This window comes from Dermacentor albipictus, chromosome 1 (genome assembly GCF_038994185.2).
Source record: "Dermacentor albipictus isolate Rhodes 1998 colony chromosome 1, USDA_Dalb.pri_finalv2, whole genome shotgun sequence".
In the NCBI taxonomy this organism is placed as follows: Eukaryota; Metazoa; Arthropoda; class Arachnida; order Ixodida; family Ixodidae; genus Dermacentor; species Dermacentor albipictus.
The window spans coordinates 317,749,294-317,763,978 of record NC_091821.1 but is presented as its reverse complement, the minus strand read 5'-3'; the positions used below and the strand labels follow the sequence as shown (position 1 = coordinate 317,763,978).

General features: G+C 42.9%; 1 protein-coding gene and 1 long non-coding RNA gene across 9 annotated transcripts in view; one reads left to right on the top strand and one right to left on the bottom strand.

Moving 5' to 3' along the window:
* The window catches only part of LOC135904029 (AT-rich interactive domain-containing protein 3C-like), a 247,089-nt gene extending 232,591 nt beyond the window's left edge, over positions 1 to 14,498 (top strand). For all 8 annotated transcript variants that reach the window (XM_065434597.2, XM_065434606.2, XM_065434615.2 and 5 more), the window contains one exon: positions 71 to 14,498. In XM_065434597.2, the coding sequence (XP_065290669.1) occupies positions 71 to 180 (110 nt within the window). In that variant the 3' untranslated portion in view covers positions 181 to 14,498. The remainder of the gene's footprint in view (positions 1 to 70) is intronic.
* Positions 1 to 14,685, bottom strand: part of LOC139054517 (uncharacterized) — a 149,943-nt gene that overhangs the window by 108,924 nt on the left and 26,334 nt on the right. The gene's annotated exons all lie outside the window — the stretch shown is intronic.

The following is a 14,685-nucleotide window of genomic DNA, read 5'->3' as shown; positions in this document are numbered from 1 at the left end:
AAAAAGAAAACTGCACTTATTCTTTATTGTTCTCTGCTTCAAAGAAGGACATCTATGTAATTTCACACAGGTGACGGCAGAGGCCAGGCTGACAATTCCATGTCCGTGACCATGGAAGTAAATGGCATCATCTACCACGGAGTCCTATACCCACAGTCACACAGAAACAGGCTCTCCTAGGTTGCACACCTGCTTGCAGCAATGCTGGACTCTTTTTGGAGGCAGCCTGTCAACAAAAACACTGACGAATGAAATGTGAGTGCACCAAGGACACGAGACCGAAAACTGCTGCATCCCCTGACAATGGCAAAGCTGATCTCCACTCCAAGCCACCATGTTGTTGTGTGCAGATATCTCTTTTGCCTCAATTCTGCCCTGCGCGCACTGACAGCCCACTTGTCGGAAAGTTGTGCATTGCGTGCGTGTGTGTGTGTGTGTGTGTGTGTAAGTGTTTTTGTGTGCAGTTGTCAATATGCACTTGCTCATGACAGCCCAGTGCCCTCTTTCTTTCTTTATTTTTTTTCAAATGCAATTGTACATTAATTTTCATTCTTGTTTACATTTTTATGCTGCTATATTATATATATTTTCATCATTTCTTTTAACTAGCCACTGCGTACTTCACATTGCATCTGACTGGCATCCAGTACTTCTTCCTCTTTCGTTGTTGAAGAAATTCATACAGCATTGCTGCCAGCTCCCTCCCCTATTTCGTTTGTGCATTTGTACAGTGACCTGCATTTTTATCTAACCACTTTAAAAAAAGATGCAGCGCTTATCACTGCTTCATTCTCACTGAGATATCATCAGAGGATAGAGTTTTCGATCTGCATTATGACAATAAGACAATTTTTATCATTGTTAGCCTGTTTAATCCAAACTTCCTTTCCTGACAGGCAATGGCACCCATTCATATCTATGCAGCAGATTGTTCCTGAAATGGAATGGTGTGATTACAATGAATATTGCGAACATTTTTTTTTACTGACCCAGGCATGCAAACATGCCACCTGCTTCATTCAGCACTGAGAACCAATAAGCTTGATGTTGATTCGATATTTGAGGAAAAAACACAAGTCACGCTATGTTGTTCCAGTAAAAACAACTTTCCTTTCATAACTCTTCCTGCCATAGCCCTGTTTGAATGTGTGTAACCTAATATGTTTACACTATTAAAGTTTGAACACATGCGAAATATGAAATTCTTCGCCACCTGTAAGCCAGCATTATTCAGAGGCACAGTCATGGCCAGTGGCGTAGCTAGGTCGTCTGGCACCCGAGGCCCATAGGTGTTCTGTACCCCTCCCCCCCCCCCCCCCCTCATGTAGTTGAGGAAAGCGAGGATATCGACAATTTTCGGGTTTCAGCTCCAGTACAGCCACCTTGGATTCCGCGCACGTTCCCCGGGTCCCCCTCTCCTTCTCTTTCTTTCCCAGAGATCGTGAATGCAGCAAATATACACGCTGTTTTTCCTGCGCCAAATAACACAGGGTGCTGCACTGATAACGTGTGATAAGCCCATGTGCACATCTTCTGTCAGACTGTAAGGCTTGACAGCCAATACAAATGCAGCATCGTGGAAAACATGACTCACGTCACAAGTAACAAAAAATATCTTTATAATCAAGTTTTAATTACCAATTTTAGTGGCAATATTGCTTTTGCAATGTTGAAGCCCGACATTCATATCTTGCCCAACAACAACTTCACAAAAATCGTCATAGGTACTATGGCACGCAGTATTTTGTCTGTGGGCAGCCCTGAACGAAAACGAAAATTAAATTGTCAGTGACGCTGATCTCCCCACCCTATTAGAAAACGCTACCTGCCTCCCCGCCACGCGGGCGCCAATGCTATGACAATTACGAGTTCTCTTCATTCTGATCAATAAAGCCTTGTTTTCATTTGCTGCTATACGGACAAACGTGATTATCCGAGCTGCAGTACCACCACAAGATTGGGAACAGAGTAGAGCACGCTGCGCGTCGATTCTTGGCGTCACCATAAAAAAAGAAAGAAAAGGCCGCGATGAAGCCCGTGCCAGAGAAAGCTTGCACTACTGTTGGTCTGCACTCGAAATGGAGAGCATTAAGGGATGAACGTCATTGGTCCATTATTTCATATTTCTTTCGCTGCTGCCATATACTGGGCGCCGTCCGCAGTGCCAAAGTACTGTAGGTTGTAGCACCCAAAACGATGTTCCTTAAGAAGTTTTTGTTGAGTTAGTAATATGACTTTGAGTCCGCAATTCTCGAAGTGCTTCCTCTATAAGTACTAATTACGGGATTATTAAGGATGTGGTTATTATTTATCTGCCATATTTTTCGCGCGACCGAGTTCCTAGTAATCAAAGACATAACTTCATAGAATCTAATCGGGAAATATCCTTACAAAATTCACCTTCTTTTATAAAATTCTGTGCAGCTGATACACACACTCTACTTGTGACATGAAGTCACACAACAACAACAGTTTTCTGAAACTTTCGAGGGTAAGAAGGAAAGCATGAAACATAACGGCAGGTTTCGCAGCACCTTCTCGGAGCGAGCGGGAGAGGGGAAGTAAAAGCGAGACGGACATCGCGGCGGACCCGCGACTACAGCCTGCCGAGTCATACGCCGCCAAACTCTTCGGCCGAACCGAGTCTGAAGACGATCCAGAGAATCCCATTCGCGACTTTTGACGGCCCCACTTATGCAACGTCGCTCTCAACGAACGCTTCACCGTAAACGCGAGCGCCCGGTGCGCTGGTTGAACGCCCTCTTGCTGCTGTCTTTGTTCGTCTTCGCTGCGCGTTCTGAACGGAAGAGGGACCCAAGAGCCCCAACGCCTTACAACGCCTCACTATGTTTAGCGACTCCTGCTCTAAGCATTTCCGCACAGCGCGAGCGCACCCCACATGAAACGTTCCACTAAAGCGAGTAGCTTAGCGACCATTTCGCGAATTAAATTATTTTCAGCCCGCACATTCGTGCAATTATTTCGTGGGGTGTTGATAGAGAGTCAGCCGACAATTCTGCGGCGCAACGCATCGGGTGCATGAGCTGGGGCTATTGGATGCCGGAGTATTCTTTGCAATTTGCGCTCAGTCAAGTCGGCGGAAAGAGGGGTGTCTTGAAGTGTATATGAACCCCCCCCCCCTACTGGCCCCTTGCACCCAGGGCCCACGCCCCCCCCCCCTGTTGCTACGCCACTGGTCATGGCCTGTCTGGATGAGCTGCCTGAGATTATGAGAGATAGTATCGTCACTTACAGCACATACATAGACGAGAAACAAAAATGGACAGCGAATACAAGTGTGTACCCAAACCTTGCTTCGATTATGAGAGAGGCTCCCAGAATTCTTTTTTTTTTTTAATGTTCTATCATTTAACAAAGGAAGACAGATAAAACAGCAACAGCATGTGACTCCAATTATTTTTCTAATAAAAATCTGCAGTGAGAAAATGAAACGCACGTTTCTCTACAGTTAAACAAGTTTCAGAAGTTCTGAGTGGTTCTTTCAGCTGCTTTTGTTGAGATGCAACTTCTCTCGAATAAAAAGTTCTAATACACATGTTTGCCACTAATATAATACACATAGAAAGGTGGAAATATTGATGACACAGCTGGATGTAGCATTAGGTAAAGTACAGAGCAGTCCACTGCTAAAAGAAACACCAGAGCGCGTGGCGCCTGCTCTTGTGTCACCACCAGCTGGCGGCCGCAACAAGCTTCGTGCAGTTGCGGTGAGTGCAGTTGGTGCTGCTCTTTCGTCGTTTGCTACCGTCTGCAGCTGCAGTGAGTGTAGCAGGTGGTGCTTTTTCGTCGTCTGCTACCGTCTGCCACTGTGCTTCGGATTGTTGCAAAGCAAAGCGTTCACGGGTTGTTAAAGTTGGCCACAGACTGCCTGATCACACTCAGATAGCTAGCCGTTGCGAGGCTGAAAGAGAATTAGATGGTGCAAAATATTATCTCGCAGTTATTTTTGCCATTTGAAGTCGCGAGACAAACATGACAATTTTTACAGACTTCTCTTTGTGGCGCAACCATATCAGAGAGCATTTCCCCGTATATAGTGGCCATCTCATGCGCACTACTACATATTTGATTTGCTGCAGTGCGTAGGCTGAACAAGCGCCTTTAAAGAGCATTCAGTAGAATTCATAGTGGTAAGCTTGATGGGGTAACGTATTGGTGTGTGTAACGTGCTAAGCTCCTGCAGTTGCACAGACTTTAGTAACGAGTAGGTGCTGAAGTTTAACAACATGCGAAATTGTTCTAAAGCTTTAGGTTAGCATTTACAAATGGTGCCTTTGTGATTACGGTAGCCATTTTAGGGTACGCATTCAAAATACTGGTTGCTATAACCCTTTTATTAGGGCTTGATGTCAAAGGTGCTGTTAAAGACTTCCGTCATCTTATTGGGCTTTAAGGAAACAAAAGGGTAATTCTCGTGTGTCACTCAATATCTGGTCTCGTCGTCCTTTGCCTCTCACACTGCCTTCATTCTTGAAAGAAGACTGGTATACAAGGCTCCAGAGAAGGATGCATTTTGCTTAAAACGTTCCTATTCAGCCTTGACAGCGCTCCAAAGCCTGTCCGCAGAGAGCCTATGCAGGCACTGACTTGCTAAGGCCTTCTTCATGGTCCCCCCAACGTTTTCTATGGGGTTCAAGTCAGGAGACTGTAGTGGCCTGCTCAGAACTTCTACTTGGTAATGCAGCAGAAGTGATAGATTTTCTTGCGGTGTGCACAGAGGAATTGTCATGTTGGAACAGGAAGTCCTTCGGCTGGGAAGCACCATTTGCAGCATGAGGGAGGGCAACTTGTTCGATGACATCGCAGTATTTGACAGCCATGAATTTTCCTTCCATCCTGACGAGAGGCCCGAGGCCGTCCTTTGTCATGCAGCCCCACACGCTGATGACTGTCCTTCCGCTTGCAGCACGCTGCTGGATGTATTCCGGGTTGTAACTGAAGTATGAAATAACCGAGGTTCAATGCGTGCAATCAGGCAATGGAAGTCGTGGGTCTTTTCATTAAACTGGAAGTTCTTGCGTACTCGACGCTGCATCATCACGTTCAGTATCCCTCCAATATCTAGAGTTAAGCTTGTGACACGCAAAGCTTTTTACAGAATAGAACCACAAATTGCTGCAGAAAGCTCTAACCATAAGAAATGACACTACTCTTCCTGGTTTGTTATATTTGTGGTATAAGAAACTCCTGAAATGCAATATAGTGTAATGTGTCATCGCCAATACCATTGCTATATATTAGCCACCATTTCTATATATTGCTACTGGAAAAAATTGTCCGCGTTTTTCAAGCTAGCCTTAAAATAATTATTTGGGAGCAGTTTTTCCCTATTGTCAACCGTGATAGGCCCTGCGTGATATTACATGTAGGGTTCCATAAATGATACTGTATGTTGTCTTATGGAACATCGTCCTTCTTTTACAAATGCTTCCAGGAATTCTCAGAACTAGAGAGATGAGTTTACAACTATCGATAACAAAAACGAAAAATCGTGCAAGGAGCAATATTATAATACTAAAGGTATACATTACCCAATGCAATCAGGGCGCCAAATGAGTTTCTTCTGGTCCCAACAGGTGGGGAAAGTAGACTTGTCCGTAAAGACGACCCTCTTACAATCTTGCGTCGTCCAGCCTAGGTGACATTCCACAAACTGAAGTTGCTTGTCTTTGTTAGCAGTGCCAAGGAGGAGCTTCTGTGCAGCTGTTCTGCTTTTTAGCACTGCCTGATACAAGTGGCGCTTCACAGTTGTCTTTGAAGCGTTCAGTCCAAGGCTTTCTTTGATGTCTTGAACAGAAGCTTGACATCTGTCAGCCACAGCAGCTACAATGGCAAGGTCTTCTGCATGGCTTGTGGCCCAACGCTGCGGCTTCCTAGGAGCATCCTTTATGCGTTGGTTGCTCTCATTAGCTTGAACAGTTCTATTGACTATTATGAGTGGCCTCTCTATTAATCTTGAAATAGCGTATTGACTGTACTTTCCTAGCCACAGTTAAACAATGCGCTGCCTTTCATCACACAGCACTTGAGCCATCGTGGAACAGCAGGAGTCGATGTGCATACTAAACATTTTCTGAAGTGGGCAATTCTTTATGTGTATCGATGAGCTGCAGAAGAGACGGCAGTGTCATTGCGACATTTATCTGATTGTAGATCAATCCCACTGCTTTCCTTCCAGCTGGAAGGAAGGTGGCTGCTTTCATGTACAAACTGCGCAAGCTGCTTTCTTCATGACGATCCGAAGCACGGTGGCACATAGTAGTAGACCACGAAGGAGCATCACCTGCTACACTCACTGCAGCTGCAGACAGTAGCAGACGACAAAAGAGCGCTGCCCACTACACTCACTGCGCCTGCACGGAGCTCGTTGCAGCTGCTGGCCGGTGGTGGCACAGAGCAGACGCCACGTGCTTTGGTGTTGCCTTTAACAGTGGACTGCTCTGTACGTTCCTGGGTGTATTCATTTGACTGTATCCTGCAGTTTTTATTAAGAGTGGTGTGCATAAGAGAAGGCAAGTTATTGTATATGTACACACTTTATAGACACTTGTGCTCGTTAGGATGTAAAAATGCATTGAAAAGTAGGAGAGAATGTCTATCTGTGAGTGAATGAGGCAGAGATTTCAACATTATGTATTACTCTCGCTGTTTGTTTTTTGCTAGGTTGTTTTCAATATTTTGTGCAAGTGTTTTTGCACATTGCTTCTTCATTGTCCTTCAACACTTGTTATTCTTGCAGCAAAAGCACATTTGCCTGGCGTTTTTACAACAAACTATATACCCAAGACCTCGCAAGCTACTGCAAGCATATAAAATCCTAGCTTTCTTTTAGGCGCAATGCTGAGAAACTTTTTCGGGTGACCCAGCAAACATTGCTGGTGGTCCAATGTAAATGCACTAAATGGTGAACTGGTTCAGTGAAGGACCTGGTTCATATAGCCGACACACTTACTGAATGCTGCATTGCTCAGGGAGTCTCGTATAACTAGCTTGTGCAGGATTACACTCAAATTGCTCACACAAGTAACATTTTGCAGTGAGTGCTGTTTCTGGCGCACTTAACTGGTTGTGTTGGAGTGCTCTGGCTCTGCTAGAAAAGTTGTGTGAGGCAGCAAGCTGTATTACTAGAGTATGTGGGTAAACCGAGGGGCCTGATTTTTATTAGTCATATCATAAGAAGCCAACAAGCACTGACACCAAGGACAACATAGGGAAAATTACTTGTGCTTAATAAATGAAATAAAGAAACGATAATTTCTTGGAAATTAAAGTGGATGAAAAAACAACTTGTGCAGGTGGGAACCGAACCCAAAACCTTAGCATTTTGCGTGCGATGCTCTACCAATTGAGCTACCGCGGAGCCATTTTCCCGTCCACTTTCTTGGGTATTTATGTGTCCTAGTAGAACCCTGGGCGTGTTAGCCAATGCCACCACTCACAGACCTTGGCGGCGGATGTGGAACGTCCTTTTTGCCGCAGGCGTCACGAGAACGTGATCTTTTTGGGTGAAGGCAACTGGTCAATAAACCCACATATGCTACCTGAAGGCATCAATTTTGCCGCATTTATTAAGCACAAGTAATTTCCCCTATGTTGTCCTTGGTGTCAGTGTTTGTTGGCTTCTTATGATAGAGTATGTGGGTGTAGCAGTGATAAGTTGGCTTCATCATGGCCATTAAAGCCAAGTTCCACTCGCAAAAGAATTGTTTGCTTTCTTGTGTGACCTTTGTAACATTGCCAGGAAGTTCTCAGACTACCAGTAAAATGTGCCATTGGGATCATGCTTGGATACAATATTGTCCTGTGTGTAAGAACAAACCAGATGTGATGATGCCAGACCAAAAAAGTAGTTGAAAGCAAAGCTACTCAAACTAAATGGGAAAGAAGTGAAGCTTGCCCTGTTAAGAGCTTTGCTTTGAAGTATGAACCAAATAAACTAGCCCATGAGAATGTTCTTCTGAGTTTGAAAAGTGGATTTTCTCACTGGAAGAAGGGTGTAACATCATTCATATTGTGTTAAATGACACAGAGTGCATGAGAGCCATGGAGTACAGACAGCTGGAGGGAAGAGGGACTGCACATGTGCTTTTAAAAACACGCACCACCATGACCACAAGTGCCGCTGGGTAATACACCAAGGGCTACGTTCAAATGCATTCGAAAATACCTAAGAAAATGTCTGGGAGGATGACTGCTGCATTTGCTTAAGTGTAGAACATGCAAGGTCAATGAGGATGATGAGCGTTCAGCTTCCACCTGCGACAAGTTATCTTTTCGTCCGCTTTTATTTACTTTATCATTTCTACATTTCAATTTAAAGAACAACTTAGTTTTGCCTGTGCTTTGCCTGCCTACATTGTCTGCTGTCCTAATGCAATTACAACAAACAAAAATCTTAGCCTTTGTTTCTGCTTATTCTTCTTGCTCATGTGCTTTTTCATCCATTCTATGTTGCTTGTCAACTCACAACAGTCATTGAGGCATGCTTTGTAAGACCTTCAACCATGTTGCATTTTTGATAAGGCATCTTTATTCTTTGTTTTGCTTCATCTGCATTCTTTCTTTTACCACCAGTGGCCCCAGAAAGTAGTTTTCCATCTTGTAAAACTGTTTTATCTAAGAAATTGCTAGGGAGCTCAATGTGCATCGATAGCCCACAGCTCTGTCAGTACATTCTACATGGTTTACTTTATGCTCGGCCACAGTGGTTTGAAGGCTATGGTGTTGCGCTGCTAAGCACGAGGTCGCGGGATCATATGGTGGCGAAATGCAAGAACGCACGTGTCCTGTGCATTGGGGGCACGTTAGAGATCCCCTGGTGGTCAAAATTAGTCCAGAGTTCCCCACTACAGTGCGCCTCATAATCAAATTGAGGTTTTGGCATGTAAAACCCCAGAACTCAATTCTATTCAAATACTTTATTCTATGCTTTGTCTGCTCTGGAAATGGTGGAATAGTGATGGTGCATGACCTATCATCTAGCAAGACTTGGGTGGCTGTAAGAATAGCTTACTGAATGGCAGCTGTCCTCAGCAAGATAAAAACAGCTGCAGGTATGGCAACTCAGTATGTTCATTGTCAGTGTCAAGGTCTTTTCTTATGCTGCTCGTGTAGGTGTTGGTTATTTCATTTAACCATATACTTTAGCAGTTGTATTTTCGATATAATCTTTTAGAAAGTCAGCAGAACTCATTGTCCCTGTGCCAAATACAAGTGATTTCACATATCCTTCAAAACAAAGGAAAATAGAGAGAAAGAAAAGGGGACTTGTGATGCCTGACCAGGTGGGCACAAGGCATCCAGGATGCTTGTCAACTCACACTTGCAGCCTGTTCAATAATTTGGGGGACATGGAATAGAGTCGGTGCTTTGGGTTCTTCGATTCCAAGTCCTCAGTTCAAATTCTCATCCAATCCACTGCATTTCTTGGAAAGGAAAGGGAAAAGAAAACACTGCCAAGAGCCAGTCGGACTTTAGTAGTCCAGGTGTGACTGACTGAGCTGCGTATGTCACATCTTGCTTTTGGCAGTCGATGTACACAGCTATTGTACTTTATATGGGTGCAGTCATTTCCTATTGCATGTTCAAATGAGAGCTAGTGTGGCTATGCCAAAGCAACGAAGCAGAACATCATCTGGCATGAGGCTCTCGAATGTACTTCAAGTGCGCTTTTAATGGCACCTTAAAGATCTTTCTGCAGGCTCCATTCATCGCACCTTCATGATTGGAACAAAATGCAGCTACTTTACACTTTTTGTTCCCTTTACACTTTTTGTTCACTTTAGAGCAGTCTGCTCTGAAGTTTGTTTACAGATAGTGCATTGATTTCTGAAATGAAAGGTCTGTGATTGATTTGCAGGGTTTAACAACCCTAAGTAACACATGGCTTATGAGAGCGGAGGGCTCCTTGTTAATTTTGGCCACCTGGGATTCTTTGTTGTGCACCTAACCCTAAGTGCATGAATATTTGAGGAATCACAGCAATAAAACACTACAGCCAGCGAGCAACTACGGTGGGTGAATGAAAGGTTTGGGTGCATGATGAAGGTATACGGATGATCAAAATTATTGAGGAGCCTGCTCCTATGGTGCCCCTCATAGATAGCTGCACAGCCTTGGGGCATAGAAACTTATAACTTTAGAAAAAAAGGGCAAAACAAAAGACTCATCCAGCAAACTGCCTGTGGTAGAACCATGAAAGCAGAATACACAAAGCAAAGACAAAAGTGATTAGACTGCAAGAGAGATAGTACACACATTGCTATTTGGGCTTATGTCTTGTATACAGTGTTTCAATGGCTAAAGTTGACTAGACAAGAAAAGTTAACTCAGCTGCATTAGTAAATTACGCTGTAGCAGAGCAGGCACCCTCTCCATGGGATGAGGCTTGGTTCAAAGTTCACATCTAGTGTCCTTTTTAAAGCAAACTGCAACATAATTTCACTTCAGCTAAGTTCGTTATAAATGAGTGGCATAGGCTATTGAAGCTATCCTGGCGAAGCTGATAATCATCCTTCTTATTACCAGCTTTAATGGCACCCAAGCATATGAGGCATGCAGCTGGTGGTTAGCAGATGTGATGAACATCTTTCAAGATTTTTAGTGCTCCGCAGGCGCTGTCTAATCTTGGAGGTAATGTGAAGGAGCCATGCTGGTTCTCACTTAATGTTCTGGGTTCTGTGTTACTTCTGGCAAGTGGAAATGGCCGCAAATTTCAAAATCGGTTCTCATGAGATTTTTGTGGCGCATCCGCTTGGCATTTCAAACTTTTGCACAGAGCTACACTATGCTACAGTCTCAGACTCTGTATCTACAGTGTCTGAAAGTGTGCTTTTAACACAATCCAAAATTTTGTTTTAGCTCGCCTTTCAAGCATTCACACAATAAAGCTCCCCGCCCTCACTCTTTCCTTCTCCTGCCACTTGAGTCAGTGTGGATTGCCCTTGTGTTGCCTGCGTTTTACACTAAAGGGGCTCTGAAATTATTTCTGAACACAGTAAGAAAATGTGCCGATCTGTTAACGAGGTTCCTGTGAACATGTGAGCCAAATATTGCTTGCAGCAGGGAATTTACAATCTCGTGTCAATAGCAGAGAAGAGTTGCTTGCTCTCGCATCCGCAATGTAATTATCGAAAGCAGTTGGCAAACCAGCGCTATTGCCCGATTTCATGATTGTGAGAACATTGTCAGTACAACATAATTGCTAATTTTGAATTGAATAAATGAAAAATATAGATGTCGATGACCTCAGAAAGACAGAAAAATGATTTCATCTTTGCACTGTGCATAGCTGCTTCTGCTGCGTGTGGCCTAGGAGATGGTAGCGGTGTGCTGCGTAGCATAGTCTACCACGGTTGCCAGAGGGTGTCGTGACGAGTCCTTTTGCCACCGTGATGCTCAACTTCTTTAAAACTTCTTTCTCGGCGAGTTGGTGCATACTTGACATAAGAATTGTAACGAACAACAGTGCTTGTGTCTCGTCCTTGTTACTTTGTGGTTGCATGTGTTTGCGCTGTTACAATCTTTATGTCAAGTATGCTCAACTTTTGGCTGGGGCGTTGCCCTGTTTTCTTTCCCACTGTGCAGCTTCCAGCGTGCTAGCAGAGACGAAGAGAGTGAGAAAGCCGGGTGTAGGTGCGATAACTGCACTTATGGTTGAAGGATTTAAACATTTTTTTTCGGCTTGAGGTTCATGGGACGACATACTTTAATAGTGAGACCATTTTATGATTAGTTAGAAAAGTGCTTCAGGGCCCCTTTAACAGTGGCAGATGGCACTGCTATTTCTTCATTAAGATTTCTTTCTTTTTCTTTCTTTTTTTTTTGTGCTCCACCTCTGCAGGCAGCATGTATGTCTAATTTATATTGAAAAAAAAAAGTTGTGGTAGCGGGGAGGGGGGGCAAACACTGCGTCCAAGCATGATAATAAAGAAAACTTGCCATGACATGTCACCGCTGTAGATGATTTGAATGAAATTAGTGAGAAGTTCAGCCAGAGAAGCTTTTTATATGCACAGCCTGGAGCAATGCAATAATCAGTATTTTGTTTATTTCTTCCTATTGCTGGTACAATGTGTCTGCATTTCTTCAATTACTACCACTTTGAACGACTTTCCCTTCTGGGTTGTTTAGGCATTTCTTGCGCACTTGTTTTTCTCTTCATGTTTTCTGCAGATTTACTGTCCTTCATTCATCTGTCTTCGTATGGTGAACAGAAAATCCAACATTGTTGCTTTTATTCTTTGATTTACACTATATTCGATCCTCATAGTTGATGGAAAATTAGTTAATAGGAGTGCTTCATTGTTTTTTTCTCCATAATGAGTCTTATTCAGCACGCTACTAGTAAAGTCCAGTCATGTTATGAAATTTGTTCTAGCTTTGGATGAGTCCTTCAGCATGTAGGCTTTCTGGCTTATTTAAGCTGTCGCTGTGAAGCAGTTCTTGGTCACGCATTTTGAGGAGATTTACTTCTGTCTGCTGACAGTTTAAGTCCACATGTAGATTACTCGCGTTGGTAGGCTCAGTGATAGCAGGCACAGGCTTGATCCTCAGTTCTGTTGCTTTTTTGATGTAAAAGCTATAATGCAGTCAGTTTCTCTACCTTCATGGAGTGTGAAAAATTCCACTTTGATGGTGTGGCATTACGGATGATGTCTATCACTATTGTTCGTTTCACTTTTCAACATCAGATACAGTCGTATCTTTGGCCATTACTACACATTGTATACCTCCAAAGATGCAAATGTTAGGGATCATGTGTAATAAGAGATGCAAGTGCTTGGGATAATGTTTAAGGAAAGGTGCGAAGACACCTCGGGATACACACAGCATGAACAAACAAGATCACAGATGAAGGGAAGCAAATTGTCATTGATATATAAATGAAAGTCTTGTTTGGCAAGCTTTCTTAAAGATTTATTTGAAGCAGTAATTTAGATCAAACAAACCTTGTGTTCAAAAGCTTTCCAGCTAAAACTAAAGCGTCACATTGTTCCCCTCATCCATGTTGTCATTTGTGGAAGATGTTTTTATCCTAGAGGTGTACCAACTCACTTGTCTTTAGATTTTGAACACACTGCTTGATGAACTTACTGAGCAGAACAGTGATGCTTGTTATTGAATTCTTTGAGTTTAGTGTTTAATGTTGGCTAATACATGGTGCTCTCTTTGTATATGGTACGGGCAGTGCAATCAAAGGTTACCATGTGAGAATTTGTAAGAAAAAGCAAAGCAGCGATGTTACTCAGTCTTGTGAATAATCCACCCTATTAATGTCGGTTGGGGTAGGTTGCGCTTGCAGTCAAAATTTAGTCCATATATTTTGTAGGCTTCAGATTTTGTGCTTTGAGTATATGAAATGCATCTTTTCAACTTTTTTTGCACAACCACATAGCTTGTACCTGTTTTCTTTAATTCACAAGTTTTGGCATTACTGATAGCTATACTAAAAACAGAACAGATTAATGTGACTTGCTCATCAGGTGCAACCACATGAATACAATTAGTGGGATTTCTTAAATTTTGAATGAGAATTGCCAGGATTCATTTGGAATTAACTGAAATGGAAAAGCCACCAGAACGCTCAACTCACTTCAATATAGGAATCTCAGGGATCTCTTCTGGTCTCGAAGAGGCACATGTATGTGTGCACATCATGTTTGTGTAAAAGTGTCTGAATGTCTTCATTTGTCTGTCAGTAACTCGTTTTGTGAATCAATTCACCCTACCAAGTGCGAGTTACACAATATGTTATGGCACTGCCCTGCCAATGTGTAGCATATTTTTCTCTCTTGCATGCACCGTGATGTTGTTATTCAAAGCCGCCGTTTACATTTAGTCAGTTGCTTTTTCTTTCTTTCTTGACTTTTGTTTTTCTAAAGCTTATTCACCCAACATATGCAGCTTTCGAGTGTTGTCGTACAACTCTTCAGCACGGGTTGGTTTTTATCAGGCCATAAAGCATAACTATTAAACTTTGGAGTAAATTTGACAGCGAGCAATGGACATGTTAAGTAGTGTGTTAGCTGTAGCGTAATATGTCCACGCCTGTGATGGGCAGCACTCCAACGAATTGTAGTGTTTCCAGTTTGAAAGCCATGGAACTCAAAAACCATGCCATGATCACTGCATTTGTGCTATATATTGGTCTTACCAGTGTGCTTTCTTTCAGTTTGTTTCCACCAATGCGGAACATGTCACACTTTTATTCCTCTTCTGTTATGATTGCCTCTTGCTTCATTAGAAGATTTGTTTCTCCTGCTCTGCTTACTTCACAGTTATTACTACATTAGTTCTTGCTGCACTTTTTTACAAGCTTTGAAACCTGCCTTCCTCAATTTATTTTCTACCATTTATGTTGTGAAAGAGTGGAAAGAGACAGCGGGTGTCATTTATTATAATATTATTGTTTCTATTTAAACGTGAGTTGTTTTTATATGTTATGGAGAAAAGATAAAATGTAACTTTATGTTGTTGCCCCAGAGCATACATTATGCGGTCACAACAACACCTGCTGGCCGGAAGTGGTGTGTGCGCTATATAACCAATCCGTCCATTCAGGAGGAAAGGCCTGACTAATGGGGCAGAAGTGCGACGCCTGACGTCTTTCTTATTGTCGCAGTTCTTTTTATGCGACCTGTGTATATAGTACTATTTTAATGC